Source organism: Cannabis sativa, chromosome 7 (genome assembly GCF_029168945.1).
Source record: "Cannabis sativa cultivar Pink pepper isolate KNU-18-1 chromosome 7, ASM2916894v1, whole genome shotgun sequence".
In the NCBI taxonomy this organism is placed as follows: Eukaryota; Viridiplantae; Streptophyta; class Magnoliopsida; order Rosales; family Cannabaceae; genus Cannabis; species Cannabis sativa.
In genome coordinates, this window is record NC_083607.1 from 43,981,432 (window position 1) to 44,000,230 (window position 18,799).

The following is an 18,799-nucleotide window of genomic DNA, read 5'->3' on the forward strand; positions in this document are numbered from 1 at the left end:
CATCCTCATTGCACCCAACACATAATGAATCATAACCACCAATATACAATCTCAGGGTTAAGGTGGATACTGCCCAAAATGCAAAGAACAACAAAATGAGTTTTGGCATGACTATTCACAACAATAATAGGGAAGTACTCTTGACTTTGGCAACGCCATGGAGAGGCATCCATTCGCCTTTGATAATGAAAGCACACGCCTTACACTATGCTCTCACTTGGTATCGACATCATTCCATTCAACCAGATTGCATTGAACCATTGCATTGAACCAGATTAAAAATATTCTCACAATCTTCATCAAAATAAATTTATCTTCTTTACGTAAAGTTAATATTAGTTACATTCCTCAAGGGGCTAATGAAAAATACTTTAGGCTTAGATCAGGAAGCTCTTTTCCAACTATATCCTGAATGTTGGTTCTATTCTCTAATGGATATATCTTTCCTTAAAAAAAAAAAAAAGTATAGTTGATTCGATGTGGTGACCTTACCTACATAAAACTCTTATGTAATGACTCTAGTTTTCTTACGTATGGTCGTTTTGTTCCTAAAAAAAATACTTAAATAATTATTCTCCCGCGATATCTCTAATCAAACAACACACACACTGACTCTCACTCACCTCAACTTCATCAATGCGAATTCTTCTTTTTCTAAGTTCTTCCTATGCTGATTTGTGTCTCATTCTGACGTAATGACGAACAAACTTCCCGTCCGGTCTCGCCGCCGTCCCCGCTCCGGCGCCTACTACGCCTGCGCTGTCGGATCCGCTGTCCTCCTCCTCCTATTTTTCTCTGTTTCCCTTCTCTACTCCCGCCTCTCCCTCTCTCATCCCCACAATTCCCTCCTCAGTCATAACCGCAACAGGAATCCTGCCTCCGAATACGACGACGTTTCCCTCACTAACCCTCTCATTTCCGATGTCGTTTCCCAGGACGACGATCCCCTAGCCTCCGCCGAGGACCGCATTGACGAGCTCGATGACGTCGTTGAGGAGGCTTCCGTTAGGGAAGAAAGTTTTGAGGAAGACGATGATTCAACTCCTGTGACGAAATCCAATCGACCTAGGGATTATGGTTATTTCTACGATCACATGAACGGCGTGATTCGTAGGGCCTTCAGTCGGAGATCGATTGAGGATTGGGATGACGAGAATTTAGGGTTTAATGTGGGATTGACGACAGAGGATCAGAGTAAGGCTGCGTTTGGATCCGACGATGTTCCTGTGGACGAAGCTGTGAGGAGGAAGGCCAGCGAAGTGGCAAGTGTCGAGGATGCGCTATTACTGAAATTGGGTGGGAGAGTTTCTCCGTTAAGAGAGGGTTGGGGAGAATGGTTCGATAAGAAGAGCGATTTTTTGAGGAGAGATCGAATGTTTAAGTCAAATTTGGAGGTTTTGAATCCATTGAATAATCCATTTTTGCAAGACCCTGACGGATTGGGGGTCACCACTCTCACGAGGGGCGATCGTCTGGTTCAGAAATTGATCTTGAATGATTTTAAGAGAGTTCCATTTCTAATGAAGAAGCAATTGAGAGTTAATTCAGTTTCAGGGGTTTCTCTCAAATCTAGAGGTGATGAGAATGTCTCAGGAAGGGTTGTCTTGTCCAGAAGTAAGATTAAGAGAGGTTTGAATGAAGTTCCGGAAAGTGGATCGGATAGGAAGAAGCCCGTTAATGGCGGCCTGGGTGTGGACTCTGATGGGGTTCGTGGGAAATCGGAGTTTTCGAGTCACATTTACGCAGATGGCAAGAGATGGGGTTACTATCCTGGTTTGCTGCCGTATCTGTCTTTCTCGGATTTCATCGATGAGTTTTTCAAGATTGGCAAGTGTGAGATGAGAGTTTTCATGGTATGGAATTCTCCACCATGGATGTATAGTGTCCGGTACCAAAGGGGACTCGAGAGTTTACTCTATCATCATCGAGAGGCCTGTGTTGTTGTGTTGTCAGAGACCATTGAACTTGATTTCTTTGAAGAGAGCTTTCTAAAGGATGGGTATTTTATCTATCTGACGTCCTTGTGTTTTGAAATATTTATGTGTTATTGTGTTATGTCTCTGAATCTTTGATGCGTTTATTTTCCCCTCTTAAGTTATAAAGTTGCTGTTGCTATGCCAAATCTTGATGAGCTGCTGAAGGATACACCGACCCATGTATTTACTTCTGCCTGGTTCGAATGGAGAAAGACCAAGTACTATTCTACTCATTATAGTGAGCTTGTCCGCCTTGCTGCACTGTACAAGTAAGCTTGTTTTGCTTTTGTTAGATCGTTTATATTGGTTGTTGGTACCATTTTTCTGTCTATTATTTTTATGATTGTGACTTGGAGTGTTATACTAGTTAACAACTTATGTTTAGCTATCAATATTTTGACCAGAGAGTATGCATTGACTAGACTCTGTTATCAATTATAGAATATGAGAAAATAAATATCTTGTCATCATCTACGAGGATATATCAAATTGAGGAGGAACATAATTGAATTATTACTTCCCTAGTTATGGTTTGGTGTTTCAGTTCTTATAGACTTTTAGTCTGTATACTATAAGCAGAAACTTTATTGCTGACAAAGGAATGAATTACTAAATTTCAATATTAGCACGAAGCTGTTTGATTTAAATATTTTTATAAAGAAAATGGAGAAATGGAAGGTTAAGGGTGTAGTCTCTTTGGTTTGAAATTGTAATGACTATCAAGGTATCTGTTTGTGTAGAACTATCTACTTTGAACTTTAAATTAACTGTCTGAACAGTCTAAGCCTGAAAAGGGTGATATAACCTACCAAGGGAAAAAGAAAAACTGAATGAGAAGTGCAATGCAAGAATTTGGTGCTCTCTAGTAAGCGCTCAAATCTTGTGCTCTGGGTCTTTCCCATCGGTTTAGGTGCTGGGAGAGCCCCCAGAGTATGCTCCTTCATTCCCAACTCCTAAACCTGAAGTGAGGAATTTGCCTCGTATAGGCAGATGGGTAAAGTGGATCACTTTGCCAAGATTCAATCTGTCCTCGATCTTCCTTGTATCATTTCTAACAAGGTTGACAAAATAGGTGGATACGTAAAAGATGTTCTTTCTTTTCCATCACTTTGACATGTGTCAGACTTTGTACTTGTTCGATAGGGAAATCCAATTTAGGTAAGAATGACCAATCTGGCAGAACAACTCATAAGATAAGAAGTATTGTTAATTTCATCATACTCGTACAATTTACAAAAACCTTAGTTTACTTACAGTACAAGAAAGATAAGTCAGTCTTAGTAATAAAAGAAGCAATTACTAGAATTAATGGTCAAGTACTAAACTGCACGTTTTACCAATGTCCCTGGGGACAGAATTGAGATAGGATCGTAGGCTAGATTTAGGCTATCCGACATCGGATTATCTAGTTGCTTGTATTTTTTTCTTTTAAATCGAGAGTGGGTTAGTATTCAGTGAAACTCTAAGCAAAGTCTTTTTGTTACTCAAACCGATCGACAATATTCATCTAGATCTAAGTTTTTTATCACTTTTTTTTTCTTTAAAAATCACAGCTACTTGGGTATTTAAAACCAAACATTTGAGGATTTGTCTTTTTTAGATTTATGTAGAGAATGGAAGTCATTGATGTAGTGGCATTATTTTCTTTGTCAAGCATACTTTGTTCAGCACTGTTGAGTGCTAACTGTTATAGGCCTTGTTTGTCTGGGGCTATTTTTGTAACCAAGGCTTTCCTCTGCCACCACAAGTTAGGATTCTTAATACATAACAGGGAGGGTCCTGTCTTAAGACAAGAGGTCCCTTTCTCCTTTTCAGGAAAAAAAAAAAAACCATTCATGAGTGCATAACATACGGTAAAAGACATGCCTCTAGACACTCTGTCGTAGATATTACTGTTGTCTGCTGCTATAGCTTCCATGGAGAAGGTTGGCAGAACACAATTTCTGCTGCTAGAAAGAAAGAAAATAGATTGGTGGCTTGGCTTTGCTATTGCTCATGACCTGGTATAGAGTTCGTGTAGTCATCGGCCTCCCACCAGAAGGCCTATGATATAGTGGTCGAGTCGACCTTTCAAATTTCGTTTTCTGAGAAGCCCTTTATGACTATAAAGGACAGAGGGCTGGCTGTTCACCTTTGGAAACTTAGCTACTTAAGTACTACTCAATGCTAAAGAGCGACAATCTGTTGTAGTGTTGTACAGTTATTTAATAGCACAGCAATTGAAATAGCGGTATCAAATCTATTCCCATGTTTTCATCTTTCCATTTCTTTTACCCATTCTTCGGGAAAGTCTCCCAACTATAGTTGAAAATATACTTTTAAGTGGTACCTCTTCTTCTCTTATGAGAGATAGGTGCTCTCTCTACAGCCAATTCTCTTTAACAATAAAGGCATTTTCTGATCGTAGACCACCCTTTTTTAACATTTGCAAGCTTCGATATCCTGCGGATCTTTTCTTTAGCAAAACTAATCATTGGCTCAAGAAGTTTAAGAAAACTAATCTAATGATCCTTGATTAACTTCTTAAGGTTTGCATATTGGCGACGATAGATTGAAATGTGTACAATAAAGCCTCCACAAAACCCTTATACTACCAAACTCACTCTTTCTTTTTATCTACTACTTTATTAACTTCAACTTCTACAGTATGGTCTAACCTAACTTTTAAATTCGGTTTTCAAATTCTATTGAGCTATACATGGTATATCATGACTCTTGAAGCCAGATTTGTCTGTGCAGTTTATTATACATTAGCTTCTTGATATGATTTGGTGATGCAACCATAATTTGGAGACCTTATTTTCTGAGGAAACCATTTATTCACTGATTTTTTTTTCTTTTCTTTTGCTTCGAATTTCTGGATGAAAACTTGTGTATTTTAAAAAACGAGGTTTGGTTAGTTTTCTCACGTAAAGCTGAACTCCTCTGTTTCTTTGTAGTGTGTCTCAAATGAAGCGTCACTTTGAATCTGGTCTAGTTAATTGATGTATAAATGTGTTTTTGTTAGTTACAGCTATGTATTGTGTACATGGAATATACTAAACGCTTGTGACTCAACATCAATTGCGCCTTGTTTAGCTGGATATTAATTATGTATTTACGTCTTTTTCTTTTCAGATATGGTGGATTATATCTGGATTCTGATATCATAGTTTTGAAACCACTATCTTCACTTAGCAATTCTATTGGAATGGAGGATCCAGTTAAAGGAAGCTCTTTGAACGGAGCAGTGATGCTGTTTAGAAGGCACAGGTACTCAATGGTCTTTGCTTTCCAGTAGCTATTCTACAATTTCTGGCTTATTTAAAGTCATATCTTACTGAATATGAGTGTTAAGCGTTGGTGAACCACAGAAAAAATTGTAAATCTTTTTTTTTTTTTGAAAAAGAGAAAGAGGCCATTGTCAAAGACTGACCCCTCCCCCGAAATATATAGAAAGGCTCACTTGTGGCGGAGGCATACCATGATTACAAGTGTTATATCACAAACATATAAAACATTTGAAACAAAACCAAACCAACGAGACATAAACAATTCATGTACTATTAAACCACATTACACAACAATCTCCAATCTCTATTCAAATCTAAGATTGAAAACTGCTCGAAACTTTTAGTTTTATAAACCCAAACAGCTGTCCAAAATCTGACTTTTTCCCACAAATCTTCAACTGAGGCTTCAATCCCTTCAAAAATTCTGTTATTTCTTTCGAGCCAAATAACCAACAGGATTGCTAGAACAGCTGTCCTCCATAGGTATGATCTACCCTTTCTATCCCCCACCTTGCTCACCATCATTAATGGTACTGATCCGGGAAATACCCATTGTATCTCAAAGGCGTTCAGCAGCTTTATCCAAAGTCTTTGAGCAAGACAACACCCCAAAAACAAATGTGCCACTTCTTCACTACTTTTGATATATATATATATATATATTTTATCTACTAGATTAAAGTTACGTGCGAATGCACGTATTTTTTGTTTATTTTAGATGTTATAAATTATTTTTTTAATGATACAACAAATAATCATATATAATTTAATATTGTTTAATTAGAATTTTTTTAATATAAAGTGATTAATTGAAAAAAAAAATATATAATAAATAGAAGTATAAGATAAGTATAAGCTTTGACTTATTTTTTTTAATAAAAAATGTTTTTTTTGAAGTGTTTGAATATTATTAAAAAAAATTATAAGTAAATTAAGAATTATATAAATTATTTTAGTTATAAAAATAGCTTCTCAAAAATTTTTTCGAGACTTTTAATTTTTTATCTAAACACTCTTAGAATGACTTTTTTAATTGTAAAAGCTAAAAAATAGTTTTTATACATGATCAAATGTTATCATCAAACACAATATGTAATTATGTACATATATACATGATTACTTGAAGGGCTATTTACAAAAATATGGGAAAATGAAGATATGTTTTGATATATATGGCATAAAAACTTAATTACCCTAAATATGACATTTTTTAAAAAAAAACTTATAAATATGGGAAAAAATCATGAGGAATGCCATAAAAAACTTTAAATTTGTGTTTCTTTTTATTTTTTTTTATATATTTTTAAAAAATAAAACACTAAAATAAATAAAAAAAATAATAATCTCAACTGTAGATGTTTTTTTTTACAGAAATTAAACTTGTTTTTTATTTAAACTGCTGTTTATTTTTTTTCTTTGTTTTTTTTGTTAAAAACTAATTATTTCATTAAAAGCAGCAGAAAAAAAACCAGTTTCATCAACATCATCATGAAAAAAAAAACAATATAAAAAAATATAATCTAAAAATAATACAAACTTTAAAAATTAGTTTCATTAACATTGAAAGAAATTAATAATTTTATTAAAAGAATAAAAAAATAGTTTCATTATGTTATTACAAAATTTTTATTTTAAGTTGCTTTTTTATTATTTTGTTTCTAGGTTCGAAACTTACACTTATATTTTATTTTTAATATTAGTATGCATGGTGTGTTGTTTTGATTACATTTGCGATTAGTATTTTTTTTATTTGATTGTATGATGAAACTGGTTTCAGTTAACTTTATAATTAACATTTATATTTTGTTATGATTTTTTATAGCGTCAAAATTGGTTTCACAGGTCAAAACTGGTTTCATAGGTTTTAACTGTTCTGTAATGGGGTTGCTCTATTTTTATGATATTATTGTATTTTTTTTAGTTTGTATAAAACCAGTTTTATTATTGTATGATATTTGAACAACAATTTTTATTTTATTTTAAAACACACATATTATTTTATTATTTTCATAACTGGTTTATTTTAAGTAACTAGTTTTCATAACTGGTTTTTTATTGTTGTTCATAATTGAGTTTCAAGTTTCAATTTTTATTTGATTATTTCAAGAAATTATTTTTATTTTGGTTGTTTTACTAACTGGTTTCTCACATTCCACTGTTTTTTTTTTGTTATTCTTTTATGATTTTTATTACATTTTGTTTCTTTAATTTTTTTTGTTTCTTTTTTTCTCTTTGATTTTATTTTTTTTTTTCTCTTTGTTATATTTGCTACATAATGTATGTTTAAATCAATTCTATTTTTTGAGCAAGCAAATTAAATGCCAAAATAAAAAAATGAAGTTAGAAATTTAGTTATTAGGTATTGATATAAAATTGATATGTTCAAAACTGGTTTTTAAATTTAGTATCGTTTGTAAAAGTTTAGTTATTAGGCATTATGTATTTTTCATTATGTTATTGATGAAACTATTTTTTTTTCTTTGCCTCTTTTAATGAAATAATTAGTTTCTTTTAATATTGATGAAACTGGTTTTTAAAGTTAGTATCGTTTTTTTATTATAATTTTTTTTTTTCATTATCTTGTTGATGAAAATATTTTTTTTATTCTTTTAATGAAATTATTAGTTTCTTTCAATGTTGATGAAACTAGTTTTTAAAGTTTGTATTCCTTTTAGATTGTGATTTTTTATACTATTTTTTTTTTCATGATGATGTTGATGAAATTGGTTTTTTTTTTTTCTGCTGTTTTTAATAAAATAATTAGTTTTTAACAAAAAAAACAAATAGTAGTTTAAATAAAAAAAAAACAACTTTAATTTCTGTAAAAAAAGTTGAGATATAAAAAATGTCCACTAATTATATATATTTATATATATGAAAAGAAAAAATAATATAGTTTGAGAAAAAAAAATTAAAAAAAAAAGCGACACAAAGAAAAATTAAAAAAAAAATAAAAAAGAAAATTAGAGAGAGAGAAGAAAGAAAAAAGTCAGCAACTGAAATTATAAATGTAATGTTTGAAAAAAAAAAAAAGTTAGTATTTGGTGTAAATTTTTCAAATTGAAAAAAATCCTAAAATGTAAATGTAAAATAAACTAAAAAAAATAAATAAAACTAATTAAGTTAGAAACAAAAACATGATATATGGGTTTGAATAATAAGTTTACAAAAATATGGCATATCAAATACCATAAAAAGTCTTAAATGTGAAAAAATGCCATAGAAGAGTGGCAAACCTATAAAAGCCATATTTTTGTAACTTTTTTACAAAATCCCATATTTCATGTAATTTTCACTTACTTCCACCAAGAACTTTTCAACGGATTAGGTGGGTGGAAGTGGGTATAAGTTTCTAGCTAATGAAAATTAAACTTTGTATCATCAATAGTTTAGGCACCAAAGTTTACATTTTTCCTAAGGAATGGAAAACTATAATCAATGTCAAACAAAAAAATTTGTACTGAGTATTTTATACACATTATGAAAAATATGCATAATGTTATGAAAATAAAAAAATACAAAAGAGTACCAATAAAATTGGCATTAGCGAGAGAATATATATATATATATATATATATATATATATATATAAAGAGTGGTAATTACTTTTTTTTTAAATGCTATTTTCCTAAATCGTATTTGCTTCCATATCATTCTTTTAGTATGATATATGATTTGATTAAATCTATGTTTCATCGTTTTTACAAATAAGCTTCAATTCTTTTTCATTCATAGATGTCAATCATGCTAAAATCTAACTAATTGTCTCAAACAATTTGTCTTTCAACATCAACACTCCAAACTAAAAATCCAATGCAAATTAAATAATACGTTTAAATAAATATATATATACATAATGTTATCGATATATATATAATTTTGAAACAATGTAAATATATTCAATTACAAAAAGAAGAATCCCCAAAACTCAGTGGAAAGAAAGCTCCCATTGAAAGATGTATAAGAAGAAGAATGTGGCTAGAAGATGGAGGAAACATTGGAGGTAGGAAATAAAACATTAAACCAAAACTAATTTTTCTTTCCTAAAAAGTCGATCATGAATTGAGATAGAGAATCAAGGAATTGTGAAGAAATCCATTAATATTTATTACTATTTATACACATATGCAGATTTTCTTAATTAAGCTTATTCAGAATTGTTTTATCCTCTGAGTAGTTCACGGCTGAAGAGAAGTTTATATTGTTGGAGTTGAGTCAGGATTTTAAGGGTTTAATTTATATTTAGGTTTTATTTATATTTTTTAAGAGTTAACGATAGAGTACTTAAATTTAACATAATTTTTTTTTTTAAAAAAAGTCACCCAATAATTTCCCATAAACCAAGAATTCTGTTATATAGACATATTTTATATAGAATAGATATATGTAATAGGCCTCAAATGAACATTTACTTAAAAGGTGATCTTGCAACGTATTGACAAAATCCTTGAATTTATTCTGCATTTACTTAATGAGATTTATTTTATTATATATAAATAAAAAGTGACCCATGAATTTCTCATAAACTATTTTATTTTTAATAATAAACTATTTTATTTTTAATATAAATAAAAAGTCACCCATGAATTTTTGATAAACCAAGAATTCTGTTATATAGGCACACTTTATATAGAATAGATTTGCCTTAGTTTCTGTAAGCTTTTTTTTTAGCTTTTAGAATTAAAAGTCCTTTTAGGGGTGTTTGAATAAAAAATGAAAAGTCCTTTTGGATTGGAAGAAGGTAGGATTTGTAACTTCTCCCAAAATTACTTTTGAGAATCTATTTGTAAAATTAAAATAATTTACATAATTTTTAATTTACTGACAAAAAATATTTTTTTCAATGATATCCAAATACTTTAAAAAATTCTTTTTATTAGTTTTTTTTTTTTTTTTCATACTATAACTATTCAAACGGTAAAAATAAGTCAATCATACTTATTTATTATAAGCAAAAGTAGAAACTTAGTCAATCTGAATATTTCATATCCCATCATAGATAATAATAGCAATAGCAGCGGTGCTGACTTAGTAATTTTTTCTGAGGAAAATATGTATATCATTGATTTATTTGACAAAAGAATGAAGTTATATATTCCACTGTTGCAAAGTTTCAATTCTAATGTTTCCTTCTTTTAAAACAGTCGCTTTCTAATGGAGTGCATGAAAGAGTTCTATATGACATATGACGATACTCGCTTGAGATGGAATGGGGCGGAACTTTTGACTAGAGTTGCAACTAAATTCTTAGAAAGGGAGAGAAGTCCCATTAAAGAGCTAGAGTTGAGAGTGCATCATTCTCCAATTTTCTTCCCTATTGGCTCTCAGAATATAACGAGGTAATTTATTTTACTTTATTTCTTCAAAATTACATTTATTTTAATGATGAATGAATTGAATGCGTAATTAAACAGTGGTTATTGATCAATTTTAGTGGTGAAACTATTCAAGTACGTAACAGTGCTCGATATTAGTCCAGAATAATTACTTTCAACTGCTTGATATGCTTGATGATTAGGCCGTTTAAAATAGGTCACCATTTGTGACTGACTATTAAGGTAGCTGACAAATATTTGTATAATTTAACTTTTACATAATTATTTATTTCCTTTTTCCTTTGAAGTATCTTTTTCTTTGATTTCTGATCATCTCTTGGTTTAAGGAATGTAACACGTTTGTGCATGGGTGTATGTGTGTTTTGTGGTGCCTTTTTTCTCGCCTTTCCCTTTTAATTCTCTATTTCAGCAGCTCATTGTGTCTGTTTCTTGTATTCATTTTTAATGTTCTACAATTTAATCATTTTGAGCTGATAACAGATACTTCACTGCACCGACAACAGAGACTGAAAAATTTGAACAGAATTCTCTGTTTGAAAAGTTTTTGGAAGAGTCAATGACATTTCACTTATGGAATAGCTTAACATCTGCTCTCATTCCAGAACCTGATAGCCTTGTGGCAAGGCTTATTGATCAGTACTGTATCCGGTGCTCTGATGTGTTGTAAATTCACTTTATAGTTGACCATTTTTCTCCTCTCCAGGTCTTAATAGAGAAGGTATTAAACTGCCAAAATTACCAAATAAGTATTTCTCTAACACAAAAAGAAAAGAAAAAGTTCAGGCAATACTCTGTTTTGATGAGCCAAACACCAGAGTTGGCGACCCAATTAGGTCTTGTACTGTTGTAGTTTTGTATCTCTGTATGTTCACCCCCATAAAGTAGAGCTTTCGTCTGTATGTTGCTTAAAATTGTCTATACGTAGGAAGATGTCTCTTAGCCCAAATTTTTGGAGGTTAGTGTTGTTTCTATACCTTTGGTCTAAGCCACTTCTGCAACTGTTTTTTGGGATGAGGACTTGGGATATTTCCCATCCCTCAACCAGTTAGACATGTCCAATGGCATATAGATCAGGATATGTATTGTGCAGCATGCCGCAACAGGAGGTGCTGGTTATGATGAACACTCAGATAAATTAACAGGGCGTATTGGCCTTTACATCTCAACAGTTGGTTTGCTTGTTTTCAAAGGCGGAACCAAGAGCATGTGCTGTATTGCTTTTCCACTAATATCTTTGTACATCAGAATCAACTGTTCGGAATCAATAGAATTTATTTATATATGTGTTGCAGTTAGTTTGGAGGCATTTCATTTGTAATACCGTGATGAGAAATTCTCTGCAATAAAGTTGAAAACACAAAAATATATATTTGGGAGATACTAGTTCTTACCTTTTTTTTTTATCAAACATAACATTTATCTAATTATTAAAACTGTATCAATGGGTTATGGTTTGGTAGCATACCAATTACATTGGCCTATTTCTTTAAAGGCACATGATTTCAGCTTAAAAGTTTTGTGCATGTGTCGCCTCTTGTTATTTATCTTGCTCTTCGTGTTATAATCTACCTGCCCCATCTTCTAATATATTATGATTATGATAGTTGTTATTATTGCAATTGTTCTTTCTCATTGCATAATTTTCTTAGTAGTTTACTGTTCTCCACATGCATCATTTAGGACTTGGGGGTACATTTCATGCATACGTGGACCTACAATTTTATATGAATTCAAATGCTATGTATTGTGGACGCGCATCATAAAAATGATTGATAAATATATGAATTCAAATGCTATAATTTTATTTTATTGCTTTTCATATCTGATTGAAAAAAAAGAAAACCATGGTCCACCACGGCCATGATAATTGTGGGTGGCATCAAGCATTTTGGCGTGATTGAATTGGTTCACCAACACTGATGAATGGGAAGTCAATTTTTAATCGCTTATATCTGCCCCCTATAAATTATTATGGCTGTAATATAACATTAGGTGGTAACTAAGATGAAATCCTAGTGAATTATGTACAACGATGACTTTCTTTTGTTACTACAATGAAGAACATGAACTATCAGATAACAAAACAACATCAATCTGAAACAGTACGCAAGAATCAAATGATAACAACATAATTGCACAACACCCCAATCTCCCACATTCTAGTCCAAAGCATTTGGTCCAAAACATCTCCTTCTCACAGGGTTCCACACCCACTGAATCATAAACTTCCTCCCTTTCACTCCATTAACATTGTATCCAACTCCCCTAGAGCCCTTATAAACTTTGCCCACATAGCCTCCACCCCCACCACTCCCATAAACACCCATACACAAGTCAGCTATCTCTGTTGGAGCAGTTGGATCCTCCCCAGCATACCAAGCATTCACAAGAGGATTACTTGACACCTCTGCAAGCTCATGAGCTAACACACTGATCATCCCATCAACACCGGCATCCCCATTTGGTGGGCGCATCACGTTGCCACCGCCGACTCCTCCAGCCCCGGGAGGTGGCATTTTCGAGTAGTCAGGCCAAGCAAATGGGTAGGCACACATTCCAGGGCACTGTGAACCGCTGTAGCCCACCCATGCATAGGGCACAGTCACCCCAACTATAGTGGGGAAGGTGAAGTAATGGAAACCACAAACTGCCCTGCAAAAATCTTGGACTCGGACATCTGAAGAGGTTAGGACAAGGTAAAGACCATTGTGTGGGTTGAGTGGAAGAGCTCTATGGTTTGAATTGGTGACTGCAGTGTTGATTATGGATTGGATATCAAGACGACTTAGGTAACTTCCATGGGAGTAGCTTGAGTCAAACGATTCTCCAGATAGGATGATGTTACCGGTTATGTTGGAGCCGGTTTGGTCGGTGTAGAACCGGACAGTTCGCCACCAGTCGGAGACAGAAGGATAAGGAGCCTGAGATGAGAGTGAGTAGATGAAGTCTCTTATGGTGGATTGGTGTGTTGGATTCCAATGTCCATACCATATTATATAGAGGTTCATGGGTGAAGCAAGGACTGGACCCATATGGTACCGGAGGTCCACTAGGTCAGAAGAACCTTCATAGTTCTTGGCTTCATTGAATTGTCTGTTTTGATTCAGGGAAAAAGCAAGAGATGAAAATGAAGAAAAGAAAGAAAGTGATAGGAGGAGGAAGAAGAGGCATTGCAATAGTTGTTTTTGCATCTTTGTTTAGATATTTGGTGTTGTTGTGAGTAGAGACAGTTAAGGAGAAGTTTTTAATTTATAGAGAGTGACAGAAGAAATTAAGGAGTTAGTTGGGTGTGGGTTTGATATTCATATTCTTATCTTATTATTTATTAAATGGGTTATTGTTTGCTTTGGTTATGGTGGGCATTGGTCTGCATGTTTTTACATGATTCGAAACCCATCATTGTCTACTTTTTAATGATAGCTATGTTGTTCCCTTTTCCTTTTCTTTGTTTTTCTTCTTCCTCTTTTCTTTCTTTTTGCTCCATTATTTATTTATTTTCAGTTTGTTTTAACTTTTAATTAACCAATTTAACAACCGGTCATGGAGAACTATATATGAAGAGGAGCTAACTATCCCACACTAAATCTAAATACATTTTAAGATGATATAATATTACGTGCCCACGATTCTTATATTGAAGTCGAAAGTCATTTTTAAGTATCACTGGTTATGAAATGTAATAATTAAGGGTAAACAATGAGTTTCTTGCATCCTAATTTTTATTCCGTTGTTTTATTATTCTTTGTGTACTCAGTGTTATAAATATGTATGTTCCAAGTAATAAATAATCAAATTTATGCTCCTTAATCAACACTCCCAAATATTGAATTTTTCATTTGTTAAGGTGTGTTTTGTGAACATTGGCAGTAGGAACATTTCTGTTTTTAATACGCAGAAAAATTATAATGTTTTTATTTGAGGGTGTACATTGTAATTATTTACATTATATAAAAATGAGTATTAGGTTGGACAAAACTTGTCACTGAAAGGTGCATTTTTTGTCATTGATGAGCATCAGCAGTGATAAGTCGTCACTGATGCTTTGTGGCTAAAAACGACTATAATCATCACTATGATTCTACCCTTTTTCCCAAATGCTCTCTCTGCTATGTCTAAATAACTTTTTATTGTTGGATCAGTATCCATACATGTCTTGAGTAAAATTCCAGTGTAGAAATTAATAAGAGAATTCTTATAATATATATTAATTTGTTGTTGTTTATGTATTTAAATGCAGAGCAGTGAAGCTCACATTTCATAACACAGCTACATTTTTTGGGGTCCATGTCACCTCATGACCTCTAGATCTCTCCTATTCTCAACTCACAGTTGCCACTGGAACCGTACGGACAATTACTAGATTCGAATTTACTAGACTAGTCAAAACTAGATTACAACATAAAACAATGGCGGTACCACCAAACCAGAGAGAGAGAGAGAGAGAGAGAGAGAGAGAGAGAGAGAGAGAGAGAGAGAGAGAGAGAGAGAGAGAGAGAGAGAGAGAGAGAGAGAGAGAGAGAGAGAGAGAGAGAGAGAGAGAGAGAGAGAGAGAGAGAGAGAGAGAGAGAGAGAGAGAGAGAATTACCTCTGACAACGCTACTAGACTAGCAAGGATCCCGGCACTTGCAGCGGCGTGAGCCTGATCGATCGAAGAAGAAGAAGGAGACGGTCACAGTGGTATCAGTGGCAGGTTAATCTTCAGCTAGGGTTAGGGTTTGTTGGGCTTGGCCCATGGCTAGAGTAGAAGAGAGATTGGAATGGAATTATAATTCCACCGAATAAAAAATGGAATAGCAATTCCATTAGTTTGGGAGAATACCATTACTATGGAATTCTTTTCCAAAATTGTTATTTTTCAACCAAACAAAATAATCAGGCCCATTAATATTCCATTCCATTCCTTTCTGGCCCATTACCATCAACCAAACGGACCCTAAGTGATAACTTGATTTGTCGTCATTGAAAATAAACATCAGTGACTTGATTTGTTGTCACTTATACGTACTTTTGTTTATCTTATCACGGACTGCATCAATAACAGCATTATTGTCACTAACATATATATATATATATACATATTTGAATAATAGTTTTTTTATAATAAATAATTTTATATTAAATACTATTAGAACTAAACATGAAAATCACATTCTAAAAGTCAATCATTACAACTAAAAATTTGAGTGAAATATTAAAAGTCAAACATTACAATATCATTAAAGTAACATTACAATATCATAATTTACTTTGACTTGTATGGAGTTTTGTTGGAAGCTTGAGTATATCTGAGCTTTATAATTCTTTTGATGAGCAATAAAATGATTTAATTACTAAGAAAAAAGAGTAAATATATACTAAGAAATTAATAACATTGATAATGAAAATAAAAGTGTGAGTTCATAATAAGTAATTAAAAATACTAATATTAAAAATGTGTACCACCGTCGTCATCATCATCATCATCACTATCTCCTCGAGTTTTCTGTTAAGGAACATCCAATATCTATGGGTAGTATGGCAGCATCTGCAAACTCGTCATCATATAAGATGTTTGTTGCCCATGTGGTGTCGACATCATTTGAGATATATGTTGTCCATGTGGTGTCGGCATCATCTGAAAAGTTTGTGGTATCTATGATATTTGTTACGTCTGCATCATTTGTGGCATTTGTGACTATGACATCTGAGACATCTAACGCGATTGCATCATCATCTACATCATTACTTGTAAATTTTTTGGCGACATCATCTATATAAATGATTGGAACATCTAAAACTGTTGCAATTGAGACACCTGCTAAGGAGATGATGAAGGTGCAGGAAAAGTGACATGAGGCTACTCTAACATTTTTCCAAAAGTAAAGGGAGTCTGCTTCAATTGTTAATGATGAACCAGATCCATCGGGTTGGATGCATTGGAGTTGCATCAATTATCTCATCTTCCAGTGATATACGTTCCTCACGTGACAATTTTTGAGTCAATATCTCGATTTGTCTTAGTAATCTAGCAACCTTCTATAATTTTTATGAAATTCTTAAGAATATGAAGTGCCAAATTAGACTTCAAAAATAATAAATTATTTTATATGCGTATGAAATAAGCTTCAAATACATTTATTTTCGTATTTTCGAGCACAAAAATATGTAACAATCCAATTTTTTTGATATGACAACAAACATTATTGTTATTTAGAACCTCGAATAAATTTTTAGAAAATTTTGAATAATTTACAGTACTAAAAAATACAAGATAGGTTCCTTTAAAGTCTATTTTATACATTCATGAAGTATTTGATGCCTATTTTGGACACTAGAAATTATTCATAATTTTTCAAAAAATTAATATGATAGATAACTAAAATATAATACTGTTATATAAAAAAATTATGATTGATTAATTAAAATCAAATGATTGAGTCTGCAAGCAGTATTATCTCAACTAGTGAGGGAACCATGAGCCTAAATAACCGAGCTTTCAATAAGTAGATCTAGAATTTACCAAGTAAATTCCTTTACTTATTAATTCCGCCTTGCGCCACTATAAATTTGGAATTGAATAGCACTCTCAATTATATAGAACGTTCTATATGTACCACGATATAGATATGTTATAATTATCCATTGTTACAATCCTAATTGTCAAAGATCCTCTATAGATGATCTACATCAAAAAGGGACACATTTACCGTTCTACCCTTCAATGTATTTTATCCTTAAAACACTTAGCAACCTATAAATGATACTTCAGTAAACTAATATAATTAGTGAAATGAGGCCTCAATCATTTATCTCTATTCAGCTAGGCTCAAAGAAAATCATCGTTTCACTTCTAAATACTTATAGAAGCTATAGATTCCCTATCTATGATCAGCACTCCCACTCAATTGAACTATCATGTTCCCAATATGTAAATATATGCCAGAACCATTTGTTAGCTTCTACAAACACCTCAAAGAACATAAATAATACAGCTAAGTTGAACCTAACCATATCAGGATTAAGATCCATAGACCTAAGATCAACCATTGATATTGACTTAGAAAGATATAACGGTAAGTTTATGATATCTTATCCAAGATCAATATTGGTCCCTTCTAATATATACTTCATACATCCGATACTGGTAAACTTTGCCAATACCCTGGAAAGGACATAACACTATCCAAGGTGTAAGTACACCTTATCGCCGATTATCATGTTAGTCTAAATCCAGTGAACTGAAAAATCGTTGGAATTAAACTTTTGAACATATAATCATGATTATATTTCATTGTGAGGATGACACTATAATCATGAATAAATATATATATTTATATATGTTCTGGACTTAATATAATTCATACATCAAATATAATCATGAAATAAATCATGTGGACCATGCAACATAAAACGATTTCTGATATTTTATTAATTAGTAAATCTGATTATATTGAAATAAGTTTTATTTAGGGCACAAAGCCCAACAAGTTTGAATGTCACTTTTTATTTATGAGGCTTGATGATGCGTTTATTGCTTGAATTATGTTCATATTCGTGTTATTAGGTGTTTTGGAAGGTTTGGTAAAATCTAGAATTGATTTAGTTAGGAGAAGTCGAGTTTTGGGTTGATCTGCTATGAAACAGTCCACCGTTCCTACACCACCATTTCCTGTAGAAATAGTGAACTATTTCCCCAGGCAGAACTAGGAAACGTTGGATTGTTTGGGGTTCCGATTCACCGACTGAGGTATTTTTTAGGTGCCTAGGTTTTTGTATTTCCTCAATATTTAGGGTATTGCCACACTATTTGTCGATTTGAAAACTTCTGGTTCTATGCTTAAGTCCTCGAAAGTGAGTTAGCGGGTCGGTTACCTATTTTGTATGATTATGACTTAGGGTGTCATAATCGTCGAGTAATACTTCAACACGGTTTTATTGGTACACCTAATTACAAAAGTGAGGTAAGATTAGTATAAAGGATGCACGTATATATACATGATGTATGCATGTGTTATAAAGGTTAAGCTAGCTCTACCAACACTAGTACATTAGAGGCATTGAGTGCATGGGTATAGTGACTCAAGCTAGTTCTACCAATACTAGTACATTAAAGGTACTGAGTGCATATATTGACTCGAATTAACCCTACCGGCACTACTCCGTTAGAGGTACTAAGTACATGTGTAACAAGGTTAGGAGATTTGAACTAACCCTACCAACACTAGTATGTTGAGGT

At 32.7% G+C, this 18,799-nt stretch overlaps 2 protein-coding genes across 2 annotated transcripts; one reads left to right on the forward strand and one right to left on the reverse strand.

Annotated features, from left to right (window-relative positions):
• Positions 1-214: 214 nt before the first annotated feature.
• LOC115697317 (uncharacterized protein At4g19900) lies at positions 215-13,806 on the forward strand. Its single transcript, XM_030624264.2, has 5 exons — positions 215-1,999; positions 2,096-2,245; positions 5,094-5,228; positions 10,393-10,587; positions 11,065-13,806. Exons 1-5 carry the CDS (start codon positions 696-698, stop codon positions 11,249-11,251), a joined length of 1,971 nt encoding a protein of 656 aa, XP_030480124.1. The 5' UTR covers positions 215-695; the 3' UTR covers positions 11,252-13,806.
• Positions 12,608-13,775, reverse strand: LOC115698063 (protein EXORDIUM-like 7). The gene has a single exon (XM_030625245.2). The coding sequence runs from the start codon at positions 13,773-13,775 to the stop codon at positions 12,744-12,746; it is 1,032 nt and encodes a 343-aa protein (XP_030481105.1). The 3' UTR covers positions 12,608-12,743.
• Positions 13,807-18,799: the final 4,993 nt, after the last annotated feature.